Source organism: Cutaneotrichosporon cavernicola (genome assembly GCF_030864355.1).
Source record: "Cutaneotrichosporon cavernicola HIS019 DNA, chromosome: 2".
NCBI lineage: Eukaryota > Fungi > Basidiomycota > Tremellomycetes > Trichosporonales > Trichosporonaceae > Cutaneotrichosporon > Cutaneotrichosporon cavernicola.
Window position 1 is genome coordinate 265,029 of NC_083394.1, and position 18,195 is coordinate 283,223.

The 18,195-nt window shown below is 57.7% G+C and overlaps 8 protein-coding genes across 8 annotated transcripts; 4 read left to right on the forward strand and 4 right to left on the reverse strand.

Moving 5' to 3' along the window:
- Positions 1-951: 951 nt before the first annotated feature.
- On the forward strand, positions 952-2,816 carry CcaverHIS019_0201090 (uncharacterized protein; the record flags this gene model as incomplete). The annotated part of the gene is made up of 4 exons (XM_060597084.1): positions 952-1,214; positions 1,276-1,557; positions 1,595-2,346; positions 2,380-2,816. The coding sequence occupies 4 exons, from the start codon at positions 952-954 to the stop codon at positions 2,814-2,816; spliced, it is 1,734 nt and encodes a 577-aa protein (XP_060454013.1).
- Positions 2,817-3,326: 510 nt separating this feature from the next.
- On the forward strand, positions 3,327-5,052 carry ERO1 (uncharacterized protein; the record flags this gene model as incomplete). The annotated part of the gene is made up of 3 exons (XM_060597085.1): positions 3,327-3,473; positions 3,506-4,097; positions 4,208-5,052. 3 exons carry the CDS (start codon positions 3,327-3,329, stop codon positions 5,050-5,052), a joined length of 1,584 nt encoding a protein of 527 aa, XP_060454014.1.
- Positions 5,053-5,324: 272 nt separating this feature from the next.
- On the reverse strand, positions 5,325-6,068 carry CcaverHIS019_0201110 (uncharacterized protein; the record flags this gene model as incomplete). Its single annotated transcript, XM_060597086.1, has 4 exons — positions 5,325-5,486; positions 5,555-5,666; positions 5,707-5,750; positions 5,970-6,068. 4 exons carry the CDS (start codon positions 6,066-6,068, stop codon positions 5,325-5,327), a joined length of 417 nt encoding a protein of 138 aa, XP_060454015.1.
- Positions 6,069-7,222: 1,154 nt separating this feature from the next.
- CcaverHIS019_0201120 (uncharacterized protein) lies at positions 7,223-9,213 on the reverse strand (the record flags this gene model as incomplete). Its single annotated transcript, XM_060597087.1, has 4 exons — positions 7,223-7,454; positions 7,485-8,210; positions 8,268-9,098; positions 9,131-9,213. The coding sequence occupies 4 exons, from the start codon at positions 9,211-9,213 to the stop codon at positions 7,223-7,225; spliced, it is 1,872 nt and encodes a 623-aa protein (XP_060454016.1).
- Positions 9,214-9,414: 201 nt separating this feature from the next.
- On the forward strand, positions 9,415-10,617 carry PAM17 (uncharacterized protein; the record flags this gene model as incomplete). The annotated part of the gene is made up of 5 exons (XM_060597088.1): positions 9,415-9,707; positions 9,743-9,763; positions 9,838-9,851; positions 10,286-10,476; positions 10,528-10,617. 5 exons carry the CDS (start codon positions 9,415-9,417, stop codon positions 10,615-10,617), a joined length of 609 nt encoding a protein of 202 aa, XP_060454017.1.
- A 487-nt stretch (positions 10,618-11,104) lies between these two features.
- Positions 11,105-12,210, forward strand: SDH2 (uncharacterized protein; the record flags this gene model as incomplete). Its single annotated transcript, XM_060597090.1, has 5 exons — positions 11,105-11,251; positions 11,312-11,398; positions 11,462-11,630; positions 11,665-11,984; positions 12,088-12,210. 5 exons carry the CDS (start codon positions 11,105-11,107, stop codon positions 12,208-12,210), a joined length of 846 nt encoding a protein of 281 aa, XP_060454018.1.
- Positions 12,211-12,639: 429 nt separating this feature from the next.
- On the reverse strand, positions 12,640-13,497 carry CcaverHIS019_0201150 (uncharacterized protein; the record flags this gene model as incomplete). Its single annotated transcript, XM_060597091.1, has 3 exons — positions 12,640-12,792; positions 12,825-13,184; positions 13,249-13,497. 3 exons carry the CDS (start codon positions 13,495-13,497, stop codon positions 12,640-12,642), a joined length of 762 nt encoding a protein of 253 aa, XP_060454019.1.
- A 505-nt stretch (positions 13,498-14,002) lies between these two features.
- On the reverse strand, positions 14,003-16,525 carry CcaverHIS019_0201160 (uncharacterized protein; the record flags this gene model as incomplete). The annotated part of the gene is made up of 7 exons (XM_060597092.1): positions 14,003-15,144; positions 15,197-15,357; positions 15,393-15,528; positions 15,568-15,833; positions 15,871-15,912; positions 15,974-16,213; positions 16,260-16,525. The coding sequence occupies 7 exons, from the start codon at positions 16,523-16,525 to the stop codon at positions 14,003-14,005; spliced, it is 2,253 nt and encodes a 750-aa protein (XP_060454020.1).
- Positions 16,526-18,195: the final 1,670 nt, after the last annotated feature.

Below are 18,195 nucleotides of genomic sequence, written 5' to 3' on the forward strand. Positions count from 1 at the left end.
TTTAGTATATGGGAGGATTATATAGTCTCACCCAAGTTTACGTGCGACTCCGAATCTTTAGCTCGCCATCGCTCCACATTCCCACTATGGCGACAGATGATCAAGACGGGGGCCCAGGCAGAGGGTGAGCGGGGTGAGAGAGAGAGAGAGAGAGAGATACTTGCATCTCAGATCTACTCCAGTTGCTCCGATGATCGTTTCATCATCGGCTTTCAATACTTTGGCTCCACCATGGCGGAATTCAACATGCTTGCCTTCAAGTATCCAGCCTCTCCAGCTCTCCATCTGGTTCCAGCGCACATCACCGACCACTGACTCGCATCCTTCTATGCTGTGGTAATGCTTCCGACGGCAGCCCAAATATCTATCAGCATAACGTCTAGAAGCGTGCCAGGGAATTAAATTTACAGGTCTCTATGAGGCTTGCGAGTGGTCATATGCCTTTGAACCGTAGTGGCCGGAGTGTGTGGTCTTGATTCTCAAACGGCAGATTGTGTCCAATGTCAAGTGAGGCAACCCGCACGGACGCCTGAGTGCCGAGGTATTACGGCGGTAGGGCCTTTGCTCGCTCAGTAGTGTGGTAGTGTCCAACTGGCAACTGGCGAACTGTCAAACTGTCAAACTGTCAAGGCGACCTCTGGAAACATCCTGTGGCAGCCTCGTTGCTCACGACACTCCCCTTGTGTCTCGCTGCAGCACCTTGGCAGACTGGACAAGGAGCAGCCGGAACAAACTACGTTCTATGGCAGGTGCGGCGAAGAGGGATCAAAGCTGACAAAACAGCTGTCACTTGGTCAACATTCCACAAGTTGAAGCGGCGCGTACAGTCACGCCTCTCGGCCTTGGCCGATCTCGGCATTCGATACCGGCTATCACCCGGCCCCGCTCAGTTCGCCTTGACAGAATGAACCGTTATAATCAAAAGACTACTCTTTATCTCTAGTAGGCATCATGACACGTACTCAGACAGGCAACGGCGCTTCAGCCACAAATGGCGTGGCCACCGCCCACGGCCCGACCCGCTGGGACAGCACCCAGCCCTACACCTTCCCGAACGTTACAATGGGCACGCGCAAGCGGGTCAGAGTGATTACCATCGGCGGAGGGGCTAGTGCCATCAACCTCGCCTTTCAGTTCAAGACGCACATGCGCGAACTCGAACATGTCGCGTACGAGCGTAACCCCGAACTGGGGGGAACGTGGCTTGAGAATAGGTAAGGCTCGGGCTAGCTGCCCACCCCATCCTGGGCCCCGCATACACTGTGTTAACCACAGATACCCCGGATGCGCATGCGACGTACCGTCCCACTCGTACCAGTTCTCCTGGGCGCCATGGAGCGGATGGAAGTCGTTCTACTCCTCTTCGGAGCAGATCTACGAATACATGAATATGGTCGTTGACCAATTCGACCTACGGGGTGACTTTAGGACCAACCACGAAGTCATCTCGGCGCACTGGGACGATGGAAAGGCTCAGTGGGTCGTGCGCGTACGCGGACCCGAGGGGGAGTTTGAGGACCGCGCCGAGTTCCTGATTAACGGGAGCGGCGTGCTCAAGTGAGTCAAAGTTGCTTAACGATGGGACTGACGCAAGTAAGTGGAAGTGGCCGGACATTGAGGGCCTTGACTCGTTCAAGGGACATCTCGTCCACTCTGCCCGCTGGGATGATTCTTACGATTTCAAGAACAAGAAAATGGCCATCATCGGTGTCGGCTCTACGGCTGTACAGATCGTGCCCGTGCTCCAGAAAGTCGTTGGGAACATGAAATGCTTCATCCGCTCACCGGCATGGATCACGCCCTCGTATGCGGCACAGTATGCCGGCCCCGGCGGCGCCAACTTTGACTACACCCCCGAACAGAAGGCTGAGTTTGATGCCGACCCTACAGCCTGGCTAGAGTACCGCAAGGGTATCGAGAGCAGTATCAATTGCCGGTACCAGATCGTGACCAAGGGCACAGACCAAGCTGCAGAGGCCAAAGTGGCCAGCGCGGCCGATATGCGCGCGAAGCTCGCAGCCAAGCCGGAGATAGCCGACCTCCTCATTCCTGATTTCATGGTCGGATGCCGCCGTCCCACTCCAGGTAACGGGTTCCTCGAGGCGCTGGTTGCGGACAATGTCGATGTCGTCAGCGACCGCATAGTACGCGTCGAGGAGACGGGTATTGTCACAACTGAGGGGTTACATCAAGTCGATGCGATTGTGTGCGCGACAGGCTTTGATGTGAGCCTCAAGCCCAGATTTCCCTTCATCGGGCGCAACGGTGCAGACCTGGCTAAGCGGTGGGCCACAACGCCCGAGGCGTACATGGGCATCATGGTTGACGACCACCCGAACTACTTCAGTAAGCCCACCGTCTTACAGCTCGTTGACACAGTTTCGCTGGGCCCCTCCTCGCCGGTTGCGCACGGATCCATCCTACCGTGCATGGAGAAGATGGCGCACTACATTATGAAAATCATCGTCAAGATGCAAGTCGAGCCCATCCGCGCCATTTCGCCCAGCAAAAACGCGGTGGAAGAGTTCAACCAACATCGCAACTCGCAACTCGCCACAACGGCGTGGAGCGACTCGTGCAGTTCATGGTTCAAGAATGGTACCGTTGATGGACCTGTCGTGGCTGTCCATCCAGGAAGCAGGTTGCACTTTTTCGAAATGATCGCCGAGCCACGGTACGAGGACATGGATATCGAGTACAGCAACAACCGGTTTGCGTATCTCGGTAATGGAAATACAAGGCGCGAGGTTGAGGGAAGGGATCTGGCGTGGTATCTCGAGTCTCCGCTGGACGTGGTGCTCCCGTATGCCGACTAGGCATCATCATGATGAGAGCGTGGGGGTTGTTGTAAGGGAAAGAACAAGCTAGAGATCAAAGATGTCAAGCCCGTGCGGTGATTACCGTCGACCAGAGACACGAATAACCGAACCGGCGGCCGCATTCTTCAGCCGATAACGATGCATCATCGGCGATGATGCATGCGATGGCGGCGACGTGGCATGCAACGTGTCGTCTTCACACTTATGTCAGCTGGGCGGCGAATAGACGACGGTTATGCCCGAAGATTGAACAACGTGCCTGACCAATATTGAGATGCCGCGTGGAGGCCGATTCGCGCTGACAGATATCGAAAATAAATCATCAGTCAGCCAGGTCTTGTTGTTGTTGTTATCACTTTATCCATCTATCGCCAGCGAATACACCTACACACTTGGTCACGCGAGGGCGCGCCCTTTGCCCTCTTCTCTGTCTTCATCTCACTCTCTACCACCCAGCACCCCTCCATCTCCCTCCCCCCACCCAACGCCTGAAAACAGCACTCGGCCATGCGCTGGCTTCGTCTCCGCTTCGCGCTCCTGGCGCTCGCCACCCTCCTCCTCCCCCTCCTAGCCGGCGCGCGGCTATACGCCAACAAACCTGAATCCAAGATCGCGCGCAACGTCCTCGAATCCAAAACCGAGGGATACTGCAGCGTGCGTCCCCTCCATTCTTCACTAACAGTCAGCCCTCTGGCCCGATCGAAGCGACCAACTGCGCGTACGAAACCGTCGAATCACTCAACCAACATCTCTTTCCTGCCCTCCACAGCCTCGTCTCCCACCCCTTCTTCAGATACTTCAAAGTCGACCTGTACCGCGACTGTCCCTTCTGGCGCGAAAACGGCCTGTGCATGAACCGCGCGTGCGGCGTCGAGACCATCGACGAGGCTGATGTTCCCGAGAAATGGCGGGGGGCTGCATTGTCGGCAGTGGTGACTACGGATATGAACGAGGGGGTGAACGGGTGTTATTTCCGCGACGACGACTTTTGTTTCATCCAAGACGACGCTACGCCGGAAGGACAGTATATCGACTTGATTGAGAACCCGGAACGGTTTACGGGGTATGCGGGAGATAGCGCGCATAATGTCTGGCGAGCAATTTATCAGGAGAATTGCTTTGGACTGAGCGAGAGCGTCATTGCCGCCGCACGAGATGGCAAGTCTATCCCCGGTCGCTCAAGGCCTGCTATGGGCCTCAATCCCCTCCAGGGCGGCCATGCGCCGCAGGACGCCGATCTATGCGAGGAGAAGAAGCTGTATTACCGCCTGGTTTCTGGTGAGTCGGGTCATGACTGCGGCGATTCAGGTATCCTGAATGTACCAGCTGCTGGTCTCTCCTGGTCCGCAGGCTGGCCAACTTGCCCCGCTCGCCGCAGCTAACTCCAGGCATGCACGCCTCCATCTCGATCCACATCTGTGCCGACTATCTCGACCAAACGACTGGCGAATGGGCGCCTAACCTCGACTGTTTCGTTTCTCGCGTCGCAACCCACCCCGAACGCATCTCCAACGTCTACTTCAACGCCGTTCTCCTCCTCCGCGCCGTCGCTCGCGCCGCCCCTTACTTCCGTGCCTACGATATTGGGATCACTCCTCGCGGCCGCGAAAACGAATGTACCCGGTCCCAACGCCTGGCGGACTCACGCACGCGTTCAGAGTTCGACGGTGTCATTTCTCTGGCTGAAAGCCTGGCGTCTGGTTTCAACGAGGAACAGTTTTTCGCTGGTCCCGATGCGCCCGTCCTCATCGAGCAGTTCAAGGGCGCGTTTAGGAACGTCAGCGCTATTATGGACTGTGTGGGGTGCGACAAGTGTCGACTTTGGGGAAAGATGCAGGTTTCGGGCTTTGGAACCGCACTCAAGATCCTGTTTGCGCTCGAGGATAAGGACCTCGATCCACGGGTTAATCCTAATCTTTTACAGCGGTCCGAAGTGGTCGCGCTGTTCAATACCCTCCACCGCGTCACGGAAAGCTTGCACTCGGTCGACGAGTTCCGGCAGATCTACGCGCGGACACAGGCAGAAGAGGCCGCTGCTGCTCCGCAGCGTGTGGCCAAGAAGGCCGCCGAAAAGGATGCGCGCCGCCGCGCTGAGCGCGAGAAGGAGTGGGGCCCGTGGCTGCTTGCCATCGCTGTATCGCTGTTCGAGGCATTCCGCAGGGGGTGTAGTGGCTGTATCAAGGCTGCAGCCGAGTTTCTGAGAGGACAAGGAGCGCCCAAGGGCGAGTTGTAATCAAGTATCCAATAGACATTGCATGGCAGGACATGGCATTAGCGCTTCATTCTTCCGGGCCGAACGCCGTCTGAATGGGCCGATGACGACACCGGCGGTATTCGGCTCACACTGGGACCACTTGGACCACCTCGTTGATTCACAGGTGACATGACAATCAATAGTACAATAAAACAATGGTCGTACAGCGGCGTGAGCTGGGGAGTGGTGAACAGTGTCCAAGGGACAACGGCCTGGCGACAAGTCACTGGAGGTGGTGTGTGCGGGATAGACTAGCCGCGACCCACTGGGACCTGGCTGGTGATGACTTCCTGAATGACCTCAATGACAGGCTTGTCCACGTTGCGCTTCCTCTCTGGGCACTCGTAGATCATCTCGCGCTCAATGATAAACTTGCCCTCCTTGTACTTTTCGGTGGGCTCGTACGCAAATTCCTGCGGTTAGCGGTCGCGGTGGAGGGAGGGGACTGAGAAGGTGGGACTGCTACCCGTACCCAACTCACATACTTCCACCCTAGGACCTGATGGCACACGCGGCAAAATAAATCGCGCACGGTATGCTTGCCTGTCCGCATGGTACGGTCCTCAGCCTCTGCGGAGGTATAGGCGTTGACGCTGGGGTCAGGCTCTCCTTGATTGAATACGGAATACGCACACATGGCGACAGAGGTACGCTCGGCCGTGCTGGCCGGTGAAGTTCTGGGGTTAGTGGGGTGCTGGGCGAGGGTGTGCATTGAGGGGTGGGGTTTGGGAGCAAGGGTGGAGGAAGAAGGGGGGAGGGTTGTGTGTGAGGGGATGAGGTTGAAGGGGTGAAAGGAGGGGCCTAGGATGAGATGGGGGGTTTTGAGAAGAGAGGGCGATGGGATAAGGAGACGAACCCGGTGTGATAGATGCAATACCAGACGCTCAACGACTCACCTTACTCATGACACTCTCCTGCACGGCGAGGTGGTTACCGCATGAGCGACAGACATAAACCGTCTCGCCAGCGAGGTAAGTGCGATAACTGCGGCCCATGTTGGGCAAAGGATGCTAATGGGGGTAAGGCGGTTGGGGGATAGAGACAGGCCAGGATATGCGGCCTGCCTTGTCGGCGCCAGTGGGGCAATGCTGCGGGCGGCGGGGTTGTGGGTGGGATGTGTGGGGGGTGGCAATGAGGTCACCGGTGAGACAGATAGCTGGCCAGGGGAATGAAGGGAAGAAGGGATTGAGTGTGATGATGAGGCTGAGTGTGGTGGCGATGAAGAGATGAGGGGGAGGAGGTAGAAGATATGAGAGATGATGATCAAGACGATAGTGATAGTGATAGTGATCGTGATAGTGATAGTTGGGGTGGGCTGTTGTAGGGAAGGTAAGTGCGTGTCCTAGTCGCAATGGTCATGAATCACTTTCCGGTAACTACCGGCCCTGCCCTAGGTCTGGTTGCTTCCGTCCCGATTTAACACCATACATCTATAACATATAGATATATAGATATTCAGATCCTAGCTTTCAGACTATGGCATTTACATGGAGGGCCAGAGGCTTTGGAGGCTCGTAGAACTGGCTGCTGTGAACGCATCAATGTGAGTAACAATGAACAATGGATATCCACCAGTCGATTGGATTTGCCACCCAGGGGCGAATTGAATAGTGCCAGGCACGACCCCGTTCCGCATCTGTTACCAGCCGCCAGCCATACAGCCAGGGAGTCCAACTGCGTTACTCATCCCCCAATATCCCCCAATATCCCCCAATATCCCCAATATCACCATCGTCGCCTCATCTTGGTAGATACATCTCCTCTGGATACAACACGCTCACCGATCCCCCAACACCTACAGAGAGAAACAGATAAAGTAAAAGAGCGCTGGCAGCGAAAAACACAGCCTCGTGTGGGGCTCGAACCCACGACCGAGTGATCAACCGGCGTAAGAACGGATTTAAGAGTCACTTATTCTACCGACTGAAATAACGAGGCTTGTACAGGCGACGAAGACGTATGCTTTGTGCTTGGGGTAGTCGCAAAGGGCCAGAGACTTATACATCATGTATAGGTGTTTTGTACAACAAGAATGGTGGATCGCAAGCGGATTGTGAATTAAAAAGAGTTTGTGGATGTGATAGAGAAGTTGATGTCATGTGGTTGTGGTTGCATTGAGTTGATGGAACGGGGTCTTCTCGTTGAAGCCCTACTCCTCAGTCGCCCTCTCAAAGCCCATGCCCGCGCGACGCGCCCCGTGGTCTGCGCCAGATCCCCGCAGCTCGATCCAGGGGAGGAACGTGTCAAAGTCCTCCCACCCAAAACTGGCGTACATTCCATTGGGGCCGAGGTTGGGCTGCACACCTTCAACCTCTGAGTCCTGCGGCGCACCGAGGGGATAAGCCTCCTTGCGCGATCCGGGAAAAATCTGCGCGATAATACTGGTGTCAGCTACCTCTAGGATGACGCACATCATAGGCCCGACCCAGCGTGACCGCCTGTCCTCGACACTCGTCTCGGCCATGGCCTCACTGTCGGGCCCCCAAATCCCCTCGTTGCCCGACCACACGCGGTCCTCGGCGTCCTCCTCGACTTCACGGTAGTCGGCACGGAAGTCGCGCACACGTCGCAGAGCCTCGAGCGTCGTCTCGTCTGGGTCCTCCTCGAACGGCGTATAGTTAGGGTATTGGGTGTGGCTGTAGGCTGGCGCTGGAATCTGCAGCGGACGGTAGGGAAAGCGCTTGCGGCTCGGCGGGGGAGAAGGTTGGGGGGTTGGCGGCGTAGGCGGATCAGAGTGATGCTCGGGAAGGGTTGGGAGCGTTTCGGATGGATGGACAATCGGAGTGGCGAGCTGGGTGAGCGGCGGCGTGATGGAGAGCTGTTCCATCTGTTGCGCGGTTACGATCGGACTGTCACCCGCATCACCTGTCGGCGCACTTCCACTGGTATTGCTGGTGTTGAGGATGGGCACGAGCGGAGACAGCGGGCGAGTCTCCAAGGGCAGGCTGGTGGTTGAGGATCGTCGGCCCCAGCCTGGGGCCCACGATCTGCGCCGGTCACTCTCGCGGCTCCACGAACGCGTGAGAGGCGGCGTTGAGGGGCCCGCCTCGGCGTTTTCCGTGGAACTTGCCAGACCGTTGTCAACCGAGTGACGCCGGCCCGGCCTCCAGCTGAACCCAGCGAAGAGCGAAGAACGTCTGATTGAGCTGGCGCCCACCGACCCAACTGAGGTGGTTCTGGTTAACCCGACGTACTCGGACTGGGTAGCTGTGGCCATAGAGAGCCCAGGAGCGGCTACGACGGGGACCGCGAAGGAGATTGAGTTGGCTCTCGGCGGTGGCGCTGGGATGCCGCTGGGACCTGTGCCGGGCGGCGGGGCGCTGTTGCGGTGTGGCATCTTCCTCGGCTTCGTCTTCTCAGTCACGGGGCGCAGGAGGGGCGGGTGCACGACAAAATGCGCATTGGGATTGACATAGTACGACGGCTTGTCGGCGAGCACGCCAACGGCGAGGATACGCACATCCTGCAGATGGCAGAGGACACGAACGACGGTGGGGTATTCTGCAACCCCGCCCTGGTGCTTGAGCTCGTCGATGATCTCGTACGGGTCAAAGGTGCGCGTGTATATTCTGTTGAGTGACGCACTCCCGTTGCGCCTGAGATGGATGAATCTGGTCCAGGACTCGTGGTGAGCACATCCGGCGCTTCTGTGGTCGAGCCGTCCGAGGGTGCGCAGGAACGCGCCCCGCCATTTGTCCTCGGGGTTCTTGTACCTCTTCCAACTGGGAAGGAATCGGCGGTCGAACGCTTCCTTCCAGATTTCGTCGGTCCAGCGCCCAAATTCGAAGCGCTCGAGGAGCCAACGAGCCGGCGCACGCACAAGTACGTCAAGGAAGAGGCGGCCATCGTCATCGCCCACAAAGTAGCGGAGGGAAGGTAGTACCTCAAACTGCGGCGGATAGGGCGGACCTTTTCGCACGACACCCTTTATTACGGCGCGGAGAGGGGTCAAGTGCGTATCCGTGAGCGTGTGTAGTGCGGTACTCGTTGAGAGGAAGTGGATGAGGTCGCGCTGCGGCAAGAAGCTGAGTCAGCTCTGGACAGAGGAAAAGTGTACGTCGCGATCTGGCTCAAGATCTCAGACGGCAAGTCGAGCAGCTCGAGCGGCTCGTCGTTGTCTGTGCTTGGTGGCGAGAGCATGGTGGAGTTGAGGGTTGGGGATAGAGTTGTCAGTTGACCGCCACTCAATCACACTGAGGTCATGTAGGATGGGGACCCCGCACGCGATTTGCCACCGCCACAGCGGCGTTTCCTCCCTCCGACCTCCACTCTACCATTCCATCCTCGCCATCTCGCGACTCGACCTCGTTGACCGCGTCGCCCATCATCCACCACGCAACCATGTCCCTCCGCCAGTCCGTCACCCTCGCCCGCGCGCGCCCAATCACGTTCGCTGCTCCTGTCGCGGCGCGCTTCGCATCCTCATCTTCCTCCTCGGCCGCGCAGGAGCCCGAGTCCAATGGCAAGCTGCCCATGACCTGGAGCGAGTACCTGGCCATGCGCAAGCGCCGCAAGCAGTGGTCGACGCTCACGACTATTCCGACCACGATCGGTGGCCTTATGACCGGCGCGTCGTATGCCGCACAACATAGCATGACGGCTGAGGGAGCGACTATCCTCGGCTTCGACCCTATGTGAGTTGCGCTGATTTGGGCAAGCTAACGTGCAGGATTGTGTATGGCGCTGGAACGTAGGTCTGACGCGGCTGGATTGATGGGATGCTTACCACTCTTCTAATGGTTTGTTCGACCCTCCGTGATACAGTGTCGGTGCTATGGGTGAGTTAGTGGCGTGGGATGTGGGCCGAGGTGTGGGCGCTGGCCAGGAAGCTCTGGGTGGTGTTGCGCAGAGGGCCGAAGGGGCCGAAGTGAGGGGGAGGAGGGGTGCAGCTGGCAGGACTGCGGGTGGAATGCGTGTAGGCCGCACTCCGGTCCGGGTAGGGGTAAGCTCGCCCAACGAGTCTAACTTTACCGGACTCTGGTGTATTGCCCCTCGTACTGGAGGTAGAGCTGGCTAGACGTGCAGTCTCCTACCGACTGGCACCATTTCCAGCTCCAGTTGGTGAAACACCTACCTCGGACTCGTCTCGTCGCCCTTGAGTATAGACAGGATGACCAGCGTCGTAGCCTCCATCGGGAGCGCGTCCTCTCTAGCTCGCCCACGCTCCCACATTCAACCACCTCACGCTATGCTGGTGCTGCGCTAACCCCAGCTCTCGGCTACCTCGTCGGTCCCGCGATCGGCAACACCGTCTTCTCCGTCACGCATCCCAAGCTGTCAAAGGGCAACCCCTCCCCTCTCGAGGTCATGGACCGCGAGTTCTTCAACCGCATCAAGGAGAGGCGAGCGGACCCTTCGCGCCAGAGCGTCAACAACCCCGCTCCTGACTACTACGGCGAGAAGGTGTGTGGCTTTCTCGCCTAACCTAGAAGAGCGGATGACAGCTGACACCAGATCGTCTCGCTTCAGGCATACCGCCGCTGGCTTAAGGACCAGAAGGCGTACGAGCGCAAGACTTCGCACGGCGTGCCCGACGACGCGTAGTGGATTGTCGATTGTCCATTTTCAGTATTCAGACCTCGCAACCTCTCTTATGTATGCATTTGCATAGCAAGTTCAAGTTGTGTGTTACTGTACTCTTTAAACGGCCAGTCTCCGTTAACGGTAACCGGTCGTGTGAGGTGCGGTTCAAGGGAGTGTTGTACAATGACTTGTACAATGACACGTGGTATGATCAAAAGGCCTCGCAACAGCTGAGGAATTGTGATTATAGGATTGGCTAGTTTCAGTGTCGGTGTTATAATCCGAACAGTTCCGTAACTTGCCCGGTGAATCCCGGGCCAATTACTGTGGCCACAAGTAACAATTGGCTTACTGCATACGCCAACTGGTCACTGCTACGCTGCTGGACTCCCACTCCCCGTGACCGCCCCACCTCCCACCACTGCTCACTTCTCCTTGCTCGTGCATCGTCGCTTTGCATCATCGCCAGCTACCCATTCACCACTCTCCCACTTGTATCTTGGCCAAAATGATGCGCTCCACTCCGGCCCTTCGTGCGCTTCGCCTCCCCCTCGCCCGCGGCCTTTCGTCCAGCGCGACCTCGTCGTTTGCGCAGCCCGCCGAGACGCCCGCCCCAAAGCCCGAGGTTCTCAAGAGCTTCAAGATCTACCGCTGGGTGCGTTCGTGGGAGGAGTCGGCCCAACTCCCCTCCTGTGATGAGCAGGGCTAATGACAGAACCCCGACACTCCGGCTGAGAAGCCCAAGATGCAGGAGTACAAGGTCGACCTTAACCAGTGCGGCCCGATGATGCTTGATGCTCTCGTGAGTACCCTCTCATCCCAACTCCCACCCGCCTCCTCGTCCTCCCACCCATCTAACTCCCAGATCAAGATCAAGAACGAGATGGACCCCACCCTCACCTTCCGTCGTTCGTGCCGTGAGGGTATCTGCGGCTCCTGCGCCATGAACATTGACGGTGTCAACACGCTTGCCTGCCTCTGCCGTATCGACAAGGACACGGCAAAGGAGGCAAAGGTCTACCCCCTTCCCCACAGTGCGTCCATTCACCTCTTCCAATCTAACGCCAGTGTACGTGGTCAAGGACCTCGTGCCCGACCTCACCCTCTTCTACAAGCAGTACAAGTCGATCGAGCCTTACCTGAAGAACGACAACCCACCGACCAAGGAGTTTTACCAGAGCCAGGAGGACCGCAAGAAGCTCGACGGCATGTACGAGTGCATTCTGTGCGCTTGCTGCTCGACCTCGTGCCCGTCGTACTGGTGGAACCAGGACCAGTACCTCGGCCCCGCGGTTCTCATGCAGGCCTTCCGTTGGGTCTCGGACTCGCGTGACGCCTACACCCAGGAGCGCATGGAGAACCTCCAGAACAACATGTCTCTGTACCGCGTGAGTATTCTCATTCGGCAAAGACCAATCCTGACGTTGACGTCGACGTCAATGTCGGGCCAATTAGCTCCCGCTATTCATTCTTATCCTGTGCTAACCCCAGTGCCACACCATCTTCAACTGCACGCGGACGTGCCCCAAGGGTCTCAACCCCGGCAAGGCGCTCGCCATGCTCAAGCGCGAGATGGCGACCGGCCTGGGTGCCACTGGACCCAACTTGACTTAAAGCATGTGGACGGGAGGCCCCAGCAGCAGGTAGCAGGCATGATCCAAATGTATAACAACCTCATTTCGCGTTTCTCGCTCTGTTGACATTACTCATGCCGCGACTCTCTCCCTGAAATGTGGACGGGGCGCTATGAGGACCTGAAGATCCGCCACTTGTCTTTGGTCTTGTGTCTCTAGTCTTGTCTGGCCTGTCTGTCTTCTGGTACCCACTGCCTACGCGCGACTGTGGCTGTCTTTGAATGCCATCAAGGATCATCTTCCTGGATGGTGGACCCCTATCTACAACGCTCTTGCTCTCGGATACTATCGATTCTGCCGCACCACTGATAGCACGACATTTGTACAACTTTGCTCCAAGCCCTCATCCAACTCAGTGGAGCATCTCTGGCATTGCTTCAGCGTTCTGCAGGCACGCCCCCACTGCGCCTCAGTCAGAGGTCTCAAGGACCTCGCTGTGAGCAGTGAGGGCCGCACAGGCGGCGTGGACCTCATCATCAGCCGTCTCGTCGGGGCTGGCCTGCACGTCGGCGACGTTCGGATACTTGATGGGCGTGATGGTGAAGAACGTGTCCAGCCCAGTCTGGGTAAGCAGGATTCCACCCAGCAACATACACCGTGCGTCTGGTACTCGAACGACTGGCCGAAGTTGAACATGCCGTCCCGGCTCATCTCGCCGAGGCGGACCACGCCCGCACCTTCCGGGTTTTGGGGAGAAGCAGTGGGACTCGAGTGCCCCGGCTCCGCACTCGCAATCACTCGCGGGCGAGGGTCGCTAAGGAAGCTCTCCATCATCTTGTTGGCTTTGTTGCCCACGACGATGCCGCGGGGCGCCATCCACCAGCAGCGCTCACACTTCGTGGTCGTCTTGCAGCACTCACCCCGGTCCTTGGAACACTCCCAGCGCTCCTTGCCGGGCTTGGGCTCCTTGCCCTTCGTCCAGATGTGCATGGCCTTCTTGAGGTGATCGAGACGCTGTCAGTCAGTCAGCTGTGTTGGGCCATTTATCTGAGCTGGGACCGCAATGCCGAGCACTCACAACGGGACGCGAATCAGACGCCTGCAGTTCGACCTTGTACTTGTTGGCGCAAGCTTGAGCGTCCGCAAGGTGGCGCGTCGGGATCGCGTTCCGCGCTGCCAGGCCGTCGAGGAAGACGAAGATGCATCCCGCCGGCAGCTCATCGGACGTTGGGTCCTTGGAGTTGGTGGTCGCGTTCGCCTTGACAGCCTTGGAGTTAGGCGTCTTTGAGACTTTGAAAGTTTTGGGCACCGTGTGAGCCTTCGGCATTGTGGGCAGACGACTGGTGGTTGTGGTGAGGAAGGTAGTGAAGTGGTGAGGAGGTACTGAACTGTCCTGCTGTAAGAGTCAGTCTGTAGCCTTCAAATGGCTAGTGGTTAGCAGATTACACACTTGTTGTGCGCTTGGGGACCAGACGGCTTGAGGGAGGTGGTTTGACGGCCGTTAATAAAGATAGATGGTCGAGTAAGTGGGAGTGCGGAGAACCGTTAGGACGGTGCTGGTGAAGTCTAGGTGAATGCGATGAGCTTGGAAGAGTGTGAAAAGGTGGCGGAATGTGAGCTCGTAGTTAGGTGAAGGAGGATGTGACCAATGGTCAATTGCAGGTGAATGATGGAGAGAAACGAAGAAGATTGAAGTGAGGAAGGTGGTTATATACAGTAGTAGATGGTTGACTCACCCCCCGATTCACCGAGGAAGGTGTCTAAACCGCGCGTTCATGATATCGTGACAAATGCATTGTATGATGATCCTCAAACAGCGGGTGAGAAATAGTTCAATTAGTGTCATGCTCCCCCTCCCCGACAGTCGTGTCCTCGGTGGGTGGCGGCTGCTCCGTCGCGTCCTCGTCGGCGGCGGCGTCCTCCGTAGCGTGCTCGTGCCCGTCCTTGCCTTCCTCGCGCCACGACTCTGTCTCCGTCGCGAGGCACACGCTCGACGGTCGCCTCGAGCGTGACGAGCGCGAGCCACGCGAGCTGCGCCGCGACGTTATCATGCCTGGCCGCGGCGACTTGTCCGAGTGCTGTTGTTGGTCGTCTGTGTTGATCCGCATCTCGGCCAGGTTGGTCGCGCTAAGCTGTCTGATGAGCGGGCGGAGCGCGTCAACTGTGCCGCTTGGCGCACGGCTTCGCCGCCCGACCATACTGCTGCCCGTGTACTCTGCGCTCGAGACCGCTGTGCCGTCTGCAGCCTCGCCTCCAGTTGCACCCTTCGTCGACGACATTGAGAGCGAGGTCATGCCGCCCACACCGCCGAAGAGGAAGCTCATGGAGCGCCGGTGCGTCACTGACTGACTGGACGAGCGGCGCGGATGCGCTGGACGGACTGGGACCGCGCCTGGCGTGTGCCCGAACGACTCCTCTGAGACGTTCGTGACGGGCGTCGCGGGAGACTCGTCCCGGCGACTCGTTCGCCTCTGGCTCGGAAGAGTGACGCGACGAACACGGGGCGAAGCACTCAGCGACCGTGTGGGCTGGACCCCCAGGTCGCCCCGCTGGTTGTCGACGAACCGTGTTTGTGGTTCCACAACGGTCTCCCCGGACTCATCTCTCTCGGGTTCCTGCACGAGCTCCTCGCCCTCGTCCTCGTCCTCGTCTTCTTCTTCTTCCTCCTCGTACTGCTCGCCGTCGGCCTCGAACTCGTCCTCGTCGTACTCGTATTCGTCGTCAAACCCGTCGGCGAGCTCCGCGAGACCGCGGACTTCCGCACGATACTCGGAGATTTCGCGGGTGATGGCCTCGCGCAGTTCCTCGACGGTCTGGAGACCCTCAACCTCCTCCCATTTGTTGAACACGGCAGCACACGATGGCTCGTCGGCGGGGTCGTGGTAAGTTCCGACGTAAGGGTGCTGGAGCGCAGTGGTGACGTCTATCCGCTCGTCGGGATCAAAGGCGAGGAGCTTGCCAAGCAGGTCGACAGCTGCGTCGTCAGCACCGATCGCTCAGAGGTCCGCGCTATCAGATTGACTCACCATCGTGTTCCGCATCAGGGAAGACGTCCTCGAGTGCCACACGTGGATTGAAAGGAAGAGTCTTGACATATGCACGCGCCTTGTCCGAGCTCATGCGCTTGAGCGTCTCGTCATCGGGCGTACCAAGCACACCTAGGATGAGGTTGAGCTGGTCGACGTAGCTGATGTCAGCCAGAGGTAAAACTGGTGAACATACTCCTTGCCCTTAAAGACAGGCTTCCCGCCCAGGAGTTCCGCCAAAATACATCCGATGGACCAAACGTCAATCGCAGTCGTGTAGCGGCGATTTGAGAGCATAATCTCGGGTGCACGGTACCAACGCGTTGCCACGTCTTGAAATCAGCCCCTGTAAATCACGGTGAGAAACTCACACTCGGTGAGACGAAGCTCGTGGACTCCCTCGCCAACTGGCTTGAAGCCACGGGCAAGTCCAAAGTCGCAGATCTTGAGTTCGCAGTCCGAGTTGACGAGTAAGTTTCCGGGCTTGAGGTCGCGGTGGATGACGTTGGCCGAGTGGATGTACTTCATGCCGCGAAGTAACTGGTAGAGGAAGAACTGGATGTGTAGATTAGAGAGCGGTTGGCCAGACCGTACAATCTGGTGCAGGTCTGCCTCCATGGGCTCCATGTAGAGATATCTGTTATCAGCGTGTGATCAGCGGGGCTTAGACTCACATTTCGTTGTAACCATCCCACACATTGTCGAGGTCGATAAGCCTATCTCGTCAGCCTGCGGAGTCGGGCCGAGTGGCGTAAAAAGGGGAAGCAATGCACGTACCCCGTCAAGTTCTCATGCTCCCCAAAGTGGCGCAGCAGAGTAATCTCACGCAGAGCGCGCCGGGCTAAGATGGGCTTGTCAAACACACGAGTGATGCACTTGACTGCAACGGGCTCGCCGCTAAGCGTGTCCTGAACGGAGACAACTAGGCCGTAGGCTCCTTGGCCCAGGGCGCGTAACAGGCGCCAGCGATTAGGCACATGGAACAAATGCTGCATGGCCGGAAGTGTGTGATAGCCCCTGCTTGTCAGCTGTTATGGCGAGGGTAGCGAGCTGCTGTACGCACCGAGCAGCAAGGCTTGACTCGGACAGAGGATGCTCGTCCTCGCCGTACTTGAGCTCGCGCCCTTCCCTGCGTTTCGAGCTCGCCGCTGCAGCAGCAGCGAGGCGGCTGGCGCCGGTCTGAGGGGTTGCTGCCGTCATGGCCGATGTGACCGACTCGTTACGCTGGTGCGTGTGCGTGTGCGTTACGGGTGGAGCGGGTGGAGACCTGGCCCGGGAAGGAGGAGCGGTGGTGCGCCCTGCCACACCGGTCGTGTCTCCGCTGCTCATGGTACCTGCCTCGGCCTCTGGCGGGCTAGGGATAGCCGACGAGGCCGCTGTGGTTGCGGTGGTCAACGACGCAGTGGAGACAGGAATGGAAGGGGCAGAACTAGTTGGAGCGCTCGGTCCCCTCGCGGCGGTGGGGTCCAAAGAGGCAGCGACGGCGTCTCTATTCGCTCGTCTGGGGAGGACGGCTTTTGGGTGAGATGGAGTAACGGGAGAGAGTGGAATGGTTGGTGGAGTTTCGATGAGGGCCATGTTATTCGGTTATGGAGGATGGTTAGAGGATGCGCCGTTGAGGCGTTGCGGTGGTGACACTGTCACCCGACGGCGTTGAGTGAGGCGAAAGTGATGAGTGATGGATGAAGAGTGTGGAGGTTGTAGCAGAGGAGGTTTGTGCAGTGAGGGCAGATGGAAGGGGTTTAGGGTCTTGGAGACGGGGCGATGTGGCGTTTGTGAAGATGAGAGTTGTGGGTAATGGGTGGCGTGGAAGAGTTGGAGAGTTGAAGAGTTGAAGAGTGTGTCTGGAAGTTGAACAAGTGAACGGAGGAGATGTAGACGATGATTGAAACAGTCCAAGTAGTTTGAGCGATGGTGATGGATGAAAGGATTTGTTGTGCGTTATGCAGTGCTCGGTAGTGCTATAATGAAATAGCAGTTGGTGGAATCAAAGTTTGGGTGGGGAGCTGCGCTTTCGGAGCCAAGCAAATAGTTTTGCGGGATACGGGGTAAAGCAATACAAAAGTCAGGCATAAGTCTACAAAGGTCAATGTTGACCGAGTAGGCAACCAATATACACTGTGACAAAGTAGAATTCAGGGACCCGTAGGAAGGGATGGAGTGAAAGACGAAAACAAGATCGACACGCCACTCTGCCTCTGATGACTCCACGCGACCTTGCTCCCTACCGACATGTACCAATGACCCTATAAACTATAGCCATGAGCCCCATATCCCCGGGCTATATCCCCCATCACAACCCGTTAACCTAACCCGTCCCCTCTCTAATTCATCGCACCCTCACCTCCGCTCACCAACCGAAGATTCTCCGACTTGCCAGCACCTACTGTACCGTAAGCCGGCGACTCGCACCATTCCTATCAGATGCAATTTCGTGTGCCTTGCCTGCCATCGGGGTGGCCCATGGTGCATGTCAGATGGGGTGCAAGGGATGAGTGGGGTTGGGGATGACATGCGACTCTCGCTCCCGGAGGCAATTTCTTGGCGGGCTCGCAAATGCCGGCTCACTGTGATATCGCGTTTATTATCGGAGTGACCACACCGGTGGTGTGATGGCAGTACTGGTTCGCTGGTTGATTACCCCAATACTATATACATAAGAACGTGCGAGTTCCCCATGTCATGCCATGCCCAGTTGAAGATATGCTGATCGGCAGATCGGCAGGGCTATGGGGGAGAACGCTGCCCCCTACAACCTGACGATACAAAGGACATTGTCATTCATCACCACTCTGTAACAATTTCGCAATCTACAACAATGTGACCATGTGGCGTACGTGGCGTGTAGCCATACATGTCAGCGGCGTTATCTAGTCTTCAGTTACGAGATACGGCGTCATCCCATCACCCATCATCCTGCCAAAAGTCAGCAGCTCGTCAGCTCGTCGGATCGTCGGGTTCGAGCTGACAGAATTGGCGGAAGCAGAGGTGCTGGCGGT